Source organism: Larus michahellis, chromosome 2 (assembly GCF_964199755.1).
Source record: "Larus michahellis chromosome 2, bLarMic1.1, whole genome shotgun sequence".
In the NCBI taxonomy this organism is placed as follows: Eukaryota; Metazoa; Chordata; class Aves; order Charadriiformes; family Laridae; genus Larus; species Larus michahellis.
In genome coordinates this window covers 1,883,700-1,896,019 of record NC_133897.1, presented here as the reverse complement: position 1 = coordinate 1,896,019, position 12,320 = coordinate 1,883,700, and the positions used below count along the sequence as shown (strand labels likewise).

Below are 12,320 nucleotides of genomic sequence, written 5' to 3'. Positions count from 1 at the left end.
TAGGAGCAGGGATGGGGTCAGTATGGGATCCATGGGTGCGTAGAGCATCCCAAGGTGGATATGGGGTCAGTATGGGATCCATGGGTGCATAGAGCATCCCGAGGTGGGTATGGGGTCAGTACAGGATCCATGGGTGTGTAGAACACCTAGGAGCAGGGATGGGGTCAGTATGGGATCCATGGGTGCGTAGAGCATCCCAAGGTGGGTACGGGGTCAGTATGGGATCCATGGGTGCGTAGAACACCTAGGAGCAGGGATGGGGTCAGTATGGGATCCATGGGTGCGTAGAGCATCCCAAGGTGGGTACAGGGTCAGTATGGGATCCATGGGTGCGTAGAGCATCCCAAGGTGGGTACGGGGTCAGTACGGGATCCATGGGTGTGTAGAACACCTAGGAGCAGGGATGGGGTCAGTATGGGATCCATGGGTGCGTAGAGCACCCAGGGGTGCGTACGGGGTCAGTATGGGATCCATGGGTGCGTAGAACACCTAGGAGCAGGGATGGGGTCAGTAAGGGATCCATGGGTGCGTAGAGCATCCCAAGGTGGGTACAGGGTCAGTATGGGATCCATGGGTGTGTAGAACACCTAGGAGCAGGGGTGGGGTCAGTATGGGATCCATGGGTACGTAGAGCATCCCAAGGTGGGTACAGGGTCAGTAAGGGGTCCATGGGTGCGTAGAGCATCCCGAGGTGGATACAGGGTCAGTATGGGATCCATGGGTGCGTAGAGCATCCAGGGACAGGGAGAGGATGCAGGGGTTGGGATGGGGTCTAGGAGCACATATAGGATCCACAGGGACATATCTGGGGAAGGTATATGATTCGAGGGCAAATATAGGATCCTATACCTGCCCCCGGGACCCCATACGTGCCCCACGGGCACGTACGGAGTCCCGGGGGCAGGTATAGGATCCTAAAACCCGGATTAAATCCTACACGACCCAGGGAGCCTGTAAAAATCAACGCAAAGGGGATTATTTTCCGGGGAAGCCCCCAAAAAGCCCCGCTTTGCGGCAAAGACGTTGCATAAAAAAGAAAAAAAAAAAATCACCTAAAACTCCCAACACGCCCAACCGCCTGTAAATCCCCCGACCGAACCCTATTTTTGAATAAAACCCTGATTTTTTTTTTTTTTAGGAGAAAAAAAAAAACAAAAAAACCCCAAAAAACCCACACAGGTGCAAATCAGAGCTGCAAAAAAATTTGAGCATCCTCATCCCCTCCATCATCAACAGGGGCCAGCGCCCGCGTGGGCCGTTTTTTGGGCTTAATTTGGGTAAAAAAAGGGATTTTTTTGGTTTTTTTCCCCCCTATATTTTTTTGCTGCTTCCTCCCCAAAATTAATCTTTCCTTCTTCATCCTCACAGAGAGTTTCCAAGCCGGAGGGCAGCTCCCCGAAACGCTCCAGCTCCGGCTTATCCATCTTTTTGGGGCCATCCTCTCCGGATCCAAGGTAGACTTGGGAAAGGGATAGAGGGAAGGACTTGGGATCCTCGATTATCCGAGTGATAAACCCCAACCTTTTATTTATTCCAAGCGAGAGAAACGCTGAAATTAAACGGCTTCGTTTTCCAAAAGCCTTTAAAAATCCCATTTAAAATCCCAGCCCTAAATTCGCTGGGTTTTACCTTAAAAAAAAAAAAAAAAAAATTAAATCGAGCTGAAATTTGGGCTTAAATTGGGTTGAGCTGAAACTGCACCAGTTGGGCTCCGGGGTAGCAGATGAGAACTTCTTGGCAGAATAAATTTGAGCAGAAATAGGTTTTAGTTAACGCAACGCTTAAAAATCAGAATTTAATTAATAGCTGCAATAATTTACCCTTAAATTAATTTGCACGCGCCCAGGAGCAGGGTGCGGTGAGATCGGTAAACACCCCCCCGCCCCCTTCCCCGGGCCCCCGCCAGCGCCGGAGCCGTCGGGCTGAGCGTTAATAGCTTAAATAAAGGATTTCGTATGGCGATAAAGGACATAAAAACCCATCTTCCCCCCGCCTTCCCCCGCATCCTCCCGACAGCCCAACGCGCTGCGGGCCATCACGCCGGCGGCGGTGGAGGTGCTGCTGGGGGTGCTGCGACGGGGAGGCGGGGAGAACCCCCCAGTCCCCGGTTTGCTGGAGTTGGCGTTACGCGGCGTGGTGGCCGTGATCCACGTGCTCCACGGCAGCAGTCCCGGCGCCGGCCCTGTCCCCTTGCGTGTCCTCCTGGATGGTTACTTCAGGGTGCTCAATTCGGACCTGCCGGCAGCTTCCTTGGCACCGGAAGCGGCCGGTGGCCTCATCGCTCTCCGTGTCCTCATGCTGGGTAGGTGGTTGGGGACGTGGGGTGGGGTTGGGGACGTGGGGTGGGTGCTGAGCCATCTCCACCTCGCCGTAGATGCCATCCCGGCCATGCTGAGCTGTGAGGACCGGCCGGTCCTACAAGCCGTCTTTCTCAGCAACAACTGCTTCGAGCACATCATCCGGCTCCTCCAAAACAGCAAGGTACCGGAGTCGCCACGTTGGTGTCCCCCCTCCTTGGTGATCTGGGTTGGGCACCCTCATCTCCATCCTCACCCTTCCTGGTTCTAAATGATGCTGGGACAGAGTGGCTGCGCTGCAGAAGCTTCCATGGGGTGGGGACCCTCCGTAACCCCCTTCCCTTTCCCCCACCCCTACTGGGTGCTGTTCGCCAGGGCTGATGCCCACCCCGTGTCCCACAGCTCTACCTCGGCAGCTCACGGGAGACGGGTGAAGCCCGGGACGAGGTCCCCACGCAGCCACCAGACAGAGATGGGCTCCAGCAGGTATCGTGCGGGGCCACCCCATAACCAAACCACCAGGCGTGGTGGATTGTGGCCCCCCAACCCCACGGCTCAGCAGACCCACCACCTCCATGTCTCCGTAGGTCTTCGACAGCAGCTCTGATGCCATCGCGGTCCACGCCATCGGGGTGCTCACTGCCATCATGAGCAACTCACCCTCAGCTAAGGTTGGCGGTGGACGAGGGTGGGGGGACACCCCAAAAATGGCTGAGTTTCGGGGTTTTCACGCTGTGAGGTGGGCTGGGGGGAAAGCAGCACGTGGTGGGGCTCAGTGAAGGGTCCCATGTGCCTGGGTGCTTGCAGGAGGTGTTCAAGGAGCGCATCGGCTATGCCCACCTCTACGAGGTCTTGAGGAGCCAGGGCCAGCCCACCCAACGCCTGCTCCAGGAGCTCCTCAACATGGTGAGCATGCTCACTTCTCCTCCACGCCGAGCAAAGCCCTAGGTGCTGGTGGTTCATGGTGGAACTCAGACCGTGGCAGCCCCCTTGCTTACCCCGCAAGTCCTCTCCACTCTGCTAGTTTCCCATCAGCTTCCTCCTGAGGGGTCCTGGGGCCATGTTTAGCTTGAATTCATGCTCAGCTTTGGGGAGTTTTGAGCCCTTTCTGTTGTGGTAGTACTTGCTCTGGTACTGCTGGATGTGCCAACACCTCCAAAATGCTTGATGCACAGGGGTTTTTCCAAAATGCTTGATGTATGAGGGTTCTCCAAGATGCTTGATGCACAAGGGTCTCTGAAATGCTTGATGCGTGAGGGTTTTCCAAGGTGCTTGATGCACGAGGGTCTCCAAGGTGCTTGATGCACGAGGGTCTCCAAGGTGCTTGATGCACGAGGGTCTCCAAGGTGCTTGATGCACGAGGGTCTCCAATAGGGTTGGTGCACAGGGGTCTTCAAGACTTTTGATGCATGAGGGTCTCCAAGACTCTTGATCCATGGGAGTCTCCAAGGGGCTTGTTGCACGGGCGCTCCAAAACTGTTGATGCACAGGGACCTCCAAGATGCTTGATGCATGGAGGTCTCCAAGACTTTTGATTCACGTGGGTCTCTGATAGGCTTGATCCACAGGAGTCTCCAAATCTCTTGGTGCACAGGGTCTCTACCACCAGCGCAGGGTGACCAGGGGGAGGATCTGTCCTTCTCCAGGGGGTCAGGCCTGCACCGACCGGCTCTTGTGTTTCGGCAGGCAGTGGAAGGCGACCACAGCTCCTTCCCGGTGCGCCCCATCCGCAACGAACAGCCCCTGCTCATCCTGCTGGCCTGGCTGCCAGCGTTGGAGTGCCAGGAGCTGCAGGTCTTCCTCTCGGGCCAGCTGCGGCGGCTCTGCGAAGCCTCCTTGCCCAGCCGCCTCACCTGCGTCAAGGCAGGCATGGTGGGCTCCCTGCTGGGTGCCCTGGCCACCGAACCGGCGCTGCCGGTTGCCTGCTCGGAAAATCTACTGGAGCTGCTGCGGGCGTTGGGCAGCCTCTCCATCCGCCCCGGGGAGCTGCGGCAGCTGCTGCGGCTGTTGCGGCACGAGCGGGGTCGGGGACCGCATCCCTACGCGGCGCCCGTCATCCGGGCGCTCTCGGGGATGGCGCGGGTCGAGGGCCCCCCCCGGGCGCTGCAGTGCTTCGACCTGACGCCCGGCATGGCGGGGATCATGGTGCCCGCTGTCCAGAAGTGGCCGGGCGGTGCCTTCGCCTTCCACGCATGGTTGTGCCTGAGCGAGGAGGAGCCCGAGCCACTGGTGAGGCCGAAGAGGAGGCAGCTCTATAGGTGATGCTCAGTGGAGGGACCTGGGGGGCTGCAGTGAGGATGAGGAGGGGCAGCACCACCATCTTCACCATGCTTCTCCTCCACCAGCTTCTTCACGGCCGGCGGGACGGGCTTTGAGGCGTTCTTCACCGCCGGCGGCGTGTTGGTGGTGGCCGTCTGTACCAAGAAGGACTACATGACGGTGGCATTGACAGAGTTTGCCTTCAACGACTCGGCTTGGGTGAGCATCACCCCCATCCTTGTCCCCATCCCCATCGCGGGGGGGTTGGGGGGGCAACAAGGACACCAGGACGCCTGACACCTCCTCTCTGTCCCTCCAGCACTGTGTTGACATTGTCCATGTTGCCGGCCGCCGGCCCTTTGGCCAGAACATCGTCAGCATCTACACCGATGGGCACCTGCGGAAGACGGCGCAGCTCCGCTTCCCCTCCCTCCACGAGGTGGGGGACTTCCCCCGGCACCCATCCCCTCCCCTCCCCATGGCATGGGGCTGGGGGCCAAGCACAACTGCTTCTCCCTTCCAGTCCTTCACCTCCTGCTGCATCGGCTCTGCGGGCCACCGGACCACCACCACCACTGCCACCACCACCACCAGCCACCCGCCGGCATCCCACAGACCGGAGATGGTCTTCCCCCCGCGCCCCGCACTCGGCCGCTCCCAGTCGGTCCCCGCCGCTCTGGGACCCCACTCCTGGACCCCCACTCAGCCCCCTACCGAGGGGGTGGTGGCCACCACCGCAGCTGGCAGCCAGGACACCGAGTGGGGCAGCCCCACCTCCCTGGAAGGTCACCTGGGCTCTGTGGCCATCTTCTGTGAGGCTCTGCAGCAAGCCCAGGTCAAGGCGCTCTTCTGCGCAGGTACGTCAGGATGGGACACAGGAGACATATTCAGGGGTGCTAGTGGCAACCGGGGTCTCCTCTACCATGCCCCAGCTCACCCCAGTCCTCTTCCCCCAGGTCCAAATGTCACATCACCGTTTACACTGGAAGGTGACTTGGCGGAGCTCAGCAGCAAGCTCTTGCTGTACTACACCCCACAGGTGAGGAGAGCCACCCCCACGGGGACAGGGACAGCAAGCACTGGTGGTCCCTCTGCTGTAGGTGACATCTCCAGGAGCATGAGGATACTCCCATGGTGCTCTCTTCTAGGCCTGCAGGAACAACATCTGCTTGGACCTCTCTCCCAGCCACGGTTTGGACGGGAGGCTGACAGGGCACAAGGTGGTCAACTGGGACATCAAGGTACACTGGTCACAGGGTGGCTTGTACTGGTCCATCCACCCCACGGCATGGAGGTAGCTGGGTCATTCCTGGGGTACAGGGCAGGGTCAGGACCCCCAAGGAGTGTTGGATGGCCATGGTGGTTCTCCTGGACCCTACAGGGACTCTGCTACATGGTATTGGATCCACCAAGGACCTTCATGACCCATGGGTCCACCAAGGACCTGCATGCCCCATAGGTCCTCAGTGCCCAAGGTGGGCACCATGAGTGGTGCAGGAGAAGGGGACCTGTTTTAGGTTCATGCTGTAGGTTGGGTTGGGGCACACCCCAGTCTTTGCTAGCCACAAGGCCTGGCTCTCCCCGGCTTGGGCTGAGCCCAGGAGTAGGCAGAATGGACCCCAGGTGCACGTGCAACCTCCTCCTCTATGCTGCTGTCACCGCACAGCACCAAGCAAAGCCTCTCGCCTCCCTCTGGTAGGACGTGGTCAACTGCGTGGGTGGAATGGGTGTGCTACTGCCCCTGCTCGAGCAAGTGGTGTCCAAGAAGGAGGAGCCCGAGGATGAGCAGGAGACCAACGACCTGGTGGGACCAGAGCTGACATCCTCCAGGAACGCCCAGGGCATGCTCATCCCGCTGGGCAAGTCCTCAGGTGAGGACCTCGGGGGACGTGGAGTGGCTGCTTGGGTGACTGGAGGTAACCCCGCTGCCATGTGGGTGCTGCGTGGAGCAAGCTGGTGTCTACTGTGGGCTGGAGAGGTCTTGCCTGGGGCACCAAGAGTTATGGGGTAACGGAGAAACCTTTGACATCTTGTAATGTTGTTATGACCCAATTAGTCATAAACAAGCAGTTCTGGGAAGATGGGGGTGTCTCCAGCCTGCTTACCTCCAGCCTGCTTTTGCGTGGAGTCTCTGGTGCCTTATAGTAGGGCTGGGTTCATGCAGGAGCCTTCTCCTGCATAGGTGAAATAGGCTTTCTCCTGACACCCAGCTGCTTACTTCCAAGCAGCTCAGAGGAACGGAAGTTTCCACTCACTTAAATTTGGGGGAAATCGGGGAATGGGCTGAAAAATTTGCAGAGAACTTTTACGGTGGGGTCTCCAGGATGCCCGTTGCAGGCAGATGCAGGCAGCACTGTAGGAAGATGTTTGGGTGGGCGCAGGGTTCACAGCTACTGGTGGGGCTCTGCCCTGTGTCTTGCAGAGAGCAGGCTGGAGAGGAACAGCGTGGCCGCCTTCCTGCTGCTGGTGAAGAACTTCATCCAGAATCACCCAGTGAACCAGGAGAGCCTGGTGCAGTGCCATGGGCCGGCCATCATCGGGGCGCTGCTGCAGAAGGTGTGAGGTGCTACCAAAGGTTCCATCCCACAGTCCCCAGGCCCGTTCCCCAAGGGGGACACCAGGGCTGCAAGTCTCCCCTCTCGCCCATGGCAGGTCTCTGGTCAACTGCTGGACATGAGCACGTTGATGGCCTCACAGATCCTCATGGAGCAGGTGGCCTCTGAGGGCAGCGGGTTCCTGCTGCATCTCCTCTACCAGCATCTCCTCTTCGATTTCCGCATCTGGAGCAACAGCGACTTTGCCGTCCGCTTAGGTGGGAACTGGGGGTGTTTGGGGTTATTCTCCATCCCAACCGGCTTCCATGGCTGCTCACACCTTCTCCCTGCAGGTCACATCCAGTATCTGGCCAACGTCATCAAGGACCACAAGCAACGCATCCGCAAGAAGTACGGGGTGCAGTACATCCTCGACTCCATCCGGACGTACTACGGGTGAGCTGCCGCTTGTATCCTGGACCCCTGAACACTGACGTGGTGGTGGGCTTCACCCCTCAGAGCTGCAGTTTTGGGGTAGACACCCTTTTCTTGGGGCAATATCCCTCCTGCAAGCACCTCATGGGATAATCTCCTGGTGTGGGAGCATGGTGGTGGGTGCATGACCTTCCACTCCCCATGGCCATGCCCCATCCCCAAGCCTCCATCCACACCTGCAACTGGCCAGCCCCCAGATCCACCCCCAGCATCTCTCCAGCAGCAACCAAGAGCATGGTGGTTTCTGACACAAGCTGATACCCTCTTCTTGTCTGACCCCATGCATTTCTGCACCCCTGTGGCACTGGGGATGTTCGCACCATGCAGAGACCCAAATGCGTGGGTCAGCCATTTCCCAGCGGGGCAGGGTTGGCCAGAAGGGATGTCCACACCGGGCTGCCCTGGAGCTCCTTATGCTCCATGGTGGGCTTTGGGATCATGCCATCAATGGGGGACACGGGGCAGGAGGGTGGCTGTGCGCATCCCTGAAGGGAATGCCCATGCACATCTGTCCATCAGCACCTCCAGGGAGAAGATCATGGCCACCGATGACATCAAGACAGTGCAGACATCTCTCTTCAGTCTGGTGAAGGACTTCTTCTGCAGGAGCTTCTCCGGGGAGGAGATGCAGAGCTTGCTGAGCTACCTAGCGGGGGCACAGGATGAGCAGCAGGTACGGCACTGAGCCACCCAGGTCCCCAAACACCTCGGTGTGCCATGAGCTGGCCCAGCAATGGGTAGGGAGAAGCCGCTGAGGTCCTGGTGGGGCACGTGGAGGGCAGTGGACAACCAGCCCTGTGTCCTGCAGGTCTGCGGGGCGCTGGAGGTGATCCACAGCTTGCTGAAGGGCTCGCCTGCCCAGGAGCAGCTCTTTGCCTTCCTCTTTGAACCAGGCCACGTGGAGGTCCTCTTCTCGCTGCTGGTGCAGAAGAAGTTCTCGGATGAAGTGCGGGAGAGGGTATTCAAGGTAAGACAGGTCCCCAGCACCAACTTCTTGCCATCCCCAGCAGCCAGGGGCTTTGCCGCAGCAGGGTGGCCACCTTTCTCTGTCTCACCAGGTCCTCTATAAGATGCTGAAGTACGAGAAGGTCCCTGAGCGCAGCAAGAACCGCCTGAAGCTGAAGGACATTGGGTACCAGGGGCTCATCGCCTGCCTCAGTGACATCCCCGGCTCCATGCTGCTCTTCCGCTGCCTCTCAGAGCAGGTCCTCGGGGCAGGTACCATGTGCCCTGCAGAAATCAGGCCTGCCCTGGCCACCCATCCCAAACATGTGCCATGGGGTCATCACTGGTGGCTTCCCATGAGGCTCAGCATGTCTTGGGCCTGAGGGTCTTTGGTGGCATTTGGGGACCACAGGACCTGTCCCACCATTGTGCTCTCCTTCCTTGTCCATAGACCCTCCCAACTACAAGGACTTGGTGGCCGTGGTTTACCTGTCCCACCGGGCTGAGCTGACCGTCCGGCTCGATATCTGCCGCAAGGTGAGCAGGGCTGTGGGCACAAGGAGCTGTGACTGAGTTGTCACCCTGGGGTTGAGTTCCCTGGGCACCCAGCCATACCCAAATGCAGGGGCCATGAGGATGGTGGTGTGCCAGCATGGAAGTCAAGCAGCCCCAGCACCCCATGATGGTTATGGATGATCTGGGGTGCTCAGAACAGGGCTTCCTGCCCTTTGGAGGGGCCAACCCCCCAAGAGGCTACGAGGAGTTGGGGCAAACATCATCAGGTCTCCCCCCTCACTTTCTCTTGCAGCTCTTCCACTTGATCTACGCGCAGCAGGACATGGTGAAGCAGCTGGCCAGGTTGGCCAGCTGGCAGGACACACTCACCAAGCTCTACGTCAAAGAGTCCTATGAGTCCCGCCAGCACAGCCTCAGCATTGCAGGCAACGGGGGCTGCCTGGAGCTCCTCAACCTCTCGGACCCCCCCGGCAAAGAGGGGACGAGCCCTCCACCGGCTGAGCTGCAGGAGCTGGATGTCTTCCTGCCGCTGGGCTATGAGGCCTCAGACCAGGAGCTCTCCGAGGGCTTCTCTGACCACTCCATCTCCCCAAGCGGCCGCACCAAGTCCTTCCACTCTTACAACTTCAAGTCTTTTGACTCCTCTGACCGGGCCAGCCGCTCGTCCTCCAACCCTGGTGATGGACCTCCCTTTGATGGTGTCTACCACCCTCTCTCACCCTTCTCCACCTCACCCTTCGACCTGGGGCTCGACCTGGCCAGCACTAGCTCCATCGCCACAGCCGAGAGTGGCACGCAGACCCCCACCAGTGGCCCCGACACCCCCTCACCCCTGGAGAGCTTCAAGCCCTTCCCAGGAATGCGAGCACGCAAGAGCTCCAGCCTCTCAAACGTCCTAGATGAGAGCAGCTACCAGGACGCGCTGCCCAGTGACAACGTTTCCAACACCAGCAACCCCCAGGTGAGCCCCAAACTATCGTGCCCACCACCCTGGGCTATGCTGGACATTGGACCTCTCACCCTTCCTCCCCGTTGGCAGCAAACACCCGAGGAGGAGCTGTGCAACCTCTTGACCAACATCGTCTTTTCGGTGACCTGGCGTGGGGTGGAGGGCTGGGATGACGCGGCGTGGAGGGAACGTGGGCAGGTCTTCTCTGTCCTCACCAAGCTGGGGACAGCGTGCGAGCTGGTGCGTCCCCCCGATGAGATCAAGCGCAGGTAAGTCTCGCTCAGGTCTGGAACGGGGTCTGGTGGGGTGCACCCCAAGGGAGGACCACCCTACGGAGCCCACCTGCTCTCCCGCAGCCTGCTGGAGATGATGCTGGAGTCAGCGCTGACAGACCTGAAGGAGTCGGGGCCGACCACCCTGCCCGGTCTCACCCACAACGCCCTCAAGCTGCTGCGGCTGCTCCAGGACTTCTTGTTCTCCGAGGGACACAATAACCAGGCCCTGTGGAGCGAGAAGGTGGATGGGGCACGAGCAGGGGGTCCTGATCCCAAACCCGAGCTCTGAACTCCTTAGTGCTAACCCAGGGACCCTGGTGTTAGCCCTAACCCTCAACCCTGCCCCTACCTGCAGCCCTTGAACCTAACTGTAGAAAATAACCTGTGCCTCAATCCTAAACCCTAACACTAACCCATAACTAGTAAATCCAACCCTAAACCTAACCCTTAGCCCTAGCCCTACACCCTTGCCATGAACCCCAGCTCTAACCCTCAGCCTTAACCCCAATCCTGCACTCTTGCTGTGAAGCCCAATCCTGTACCCTTGCTCTAAACCCTGACCCTGATCCTAAACCCTAACCCCTAATCCTGAATTTAACCTTAACCCTGCATCCTACAACCCCCTGGCCCTATACCCAAAGCCCTAACCCTAAACCATAACTCTAACTCATCACCTATAATCTAGCCGTACGTTCATAATCCAAATACTAAACCTTAACCCCCTACGTCCTTGTCATAAGCCCCAACCCTTCACCCTAATCTTGACCCTTAACTCTAACCCTACACTCTTGCTGTAAAACAAAACCCCAAACTCTAACCTTAACTCGTAACCTGTAATCTAACCGTACCTCCTAAATCCAAATCCTAAACCTTAACCCTACATCCTTGTCGTAAACCTCAACCCTGACCCTAACCCTAAAACCTTACTCTAAATCTAACCCTATGCTCTCACCCTATCTGTTAAGATCTGACCCTAACCCCTATCCCAAACTCATGACCTGTAAATCCAACCCTAACCCTTGCTCTTAGCCCTGACCCTACACTCTTGCTGTAGACCCTAAGCCTGATCCTAAACCCTAACCTCTGATTCCTACCCTAATAACCCTAATTCCCTAACCCTAATAATGATGAGGGGACTGGAGCACCTCTCTTACGAAGAAAGACTGAGGGATTTGGGGCTCTTCAGTCTGGCAAAAAGACGGCTGAGGGGGGACCTTATCAACACTTATAAATACTTCAAGGGTGGGTGTCAGGAGGATGGGACCAGGCTCTTCTCAGTGGTGCCCAGGGACAGGACAAGGGGTAACAGGCACAAACTTGACCATGGGAAGTTCCACCTCAACATGAGGAGGAACTTCTTTGCTGTGAGGGTGGCAGAGCCCTGGCACAGGCTGCCCAGAGAGGTGGGGGAGTCTCCGTCTCTGGAGACATCCCAAACCCGCCTGGACACGTTCGTGTGCCACCTGCTCTGGGTGGCCCTGCTGCGGCAGGGGGTTGGACAGATGATCTCCAGAGGTCCCTTCCAACCCTATGATTCTATGATTCTAAATTTAACCCAACCCTACACCCATACCATAACTCCAACCCCCTGGCCCTACACCCTAAGCTTTAACCCTAAACCATAACCTTAACTCATAACCTGTAAATCTGTCCATGCCTCCTAAATCCTGATCCTGAACCTTAACCCTACATCCTTGTCATAAACCCCAACCCTTCACCCTAATCTTGACCCTTAGCCCTAACCCTACACCCTTGCTGTAAACCAAAACTCCAAAACCTAACCTTAACTCATAACCGTACCTCCTAAATCCGAATCCTAAACCGTTACCCTAAATCCTTGCCATAAACCTCAGCCCTGACCCCAATTCTACACCCTAGCCCTAATCCCAATCCCAACATCCCAACCCTCAACCCTACACCCTGACTGTAAACCTAAATCCTAATCCCATACCCTAAACCCTAACCTCAACTCATATTTATAAACCTAACCGTACCTCCTAAATCCTAATCCTAAACCTTAACCCTACATCCTTGCTGTAAACCCCAACCC

General features: G+C 57.8%; 1 protein-coding gene across 1 annotated transcript in view; it reads left to right on the top strand.

Moving 5' to 3' along the window:
• Positions 1 to 12,320, top strand: part of NBEAL2 (neurobeachin like 2) — a 32,116-nt gene that overhangs the window by 8,845 nt on the left and 10,951 nt on the right. The window contains exons 7-29 of the mRNA XM_074573867.1: positions 1,369 to 1,454; positions 2,017 to 2,302; positions 2,375 to 2,481; positions 2,700 to 2,783; positions 2,885 to 2,968; positions 3,105 to 3,203; positions 3,984 to 4,555; positions 4,643 to 4,775; positions 4,876 to 4,995; positions 5,080 to 5,413; positions 5,513 to 5,595; positions 5,705 to 5,797; positions 6,256 to 6,427; positions 6,979 to 7,112; positions 7,209 to 7,368; positions 7,444 to 7,546; positions 8,105 to 8,258; positions 8,394 to 8,552; positions 8,644 to 8,803; positions 8,982 to 9,067; positions 9,339 to 10,007; positions 10,086 to 10,264; positions 10,352 to 10,511. Coding sequence (XP_074429968.1) covers positions 1,369 to 1,454; positions 2,017 to 2,302; positions 2,375 to 2,481; positions 2,700 to 2,783; positions 2,885 to 2,968; positions 3,105 to 3,203; positions 3,984 to 4,555; positions 4,643 to 4,775; positions 4,876 to 4,995; positions 5,080 to 5,413; positions 5,513 to 5,595; positions 5,705 to 5,797; positions 6,256 to 6,427; positions 6,979 to 7,112; positions 7,209 to 7,368; positions 7,444 to 7,546; positions 8,105 to 8,258; positions 8,394 to 8,552; positions 8,644 to 8,803; positions 8,982 to 9,067; positions 9,339 to 10,007; positions 10,086 to 10,264; positions 10,352 to 10,511 — 4,217 coding nt within the window. The remainder of the gene's footprint in view (positions 1 to 1,368; positions 1,455 to 2,016; positions 2,303 to 2,374; positions 2,482 to 2,699; positions 2,784 to 2,884; positions 2,969 to 3,104; positions 3,204 to 3,983; positions 4,556 to 4,642; positions 4,776 to 4,875; positions 4,996 to 5,079; positions 5,414 to 5,512; positions 5,596 to 5,704; positions 5,798 to 6,255; positions 6,428 to 6,978; positions 7,113 to 7,208; positions 7,369 to 7,443; positions 7,547 to 8,104; positions 8,259 to 8,393; positions 8,553 to 8,643; positions 8,804 to 8,981; positions 9,068 to 9,338; positions 10,008 to 10,085; positions 10,265 to 10,351; positions 10,512 to 12,320) is intronic.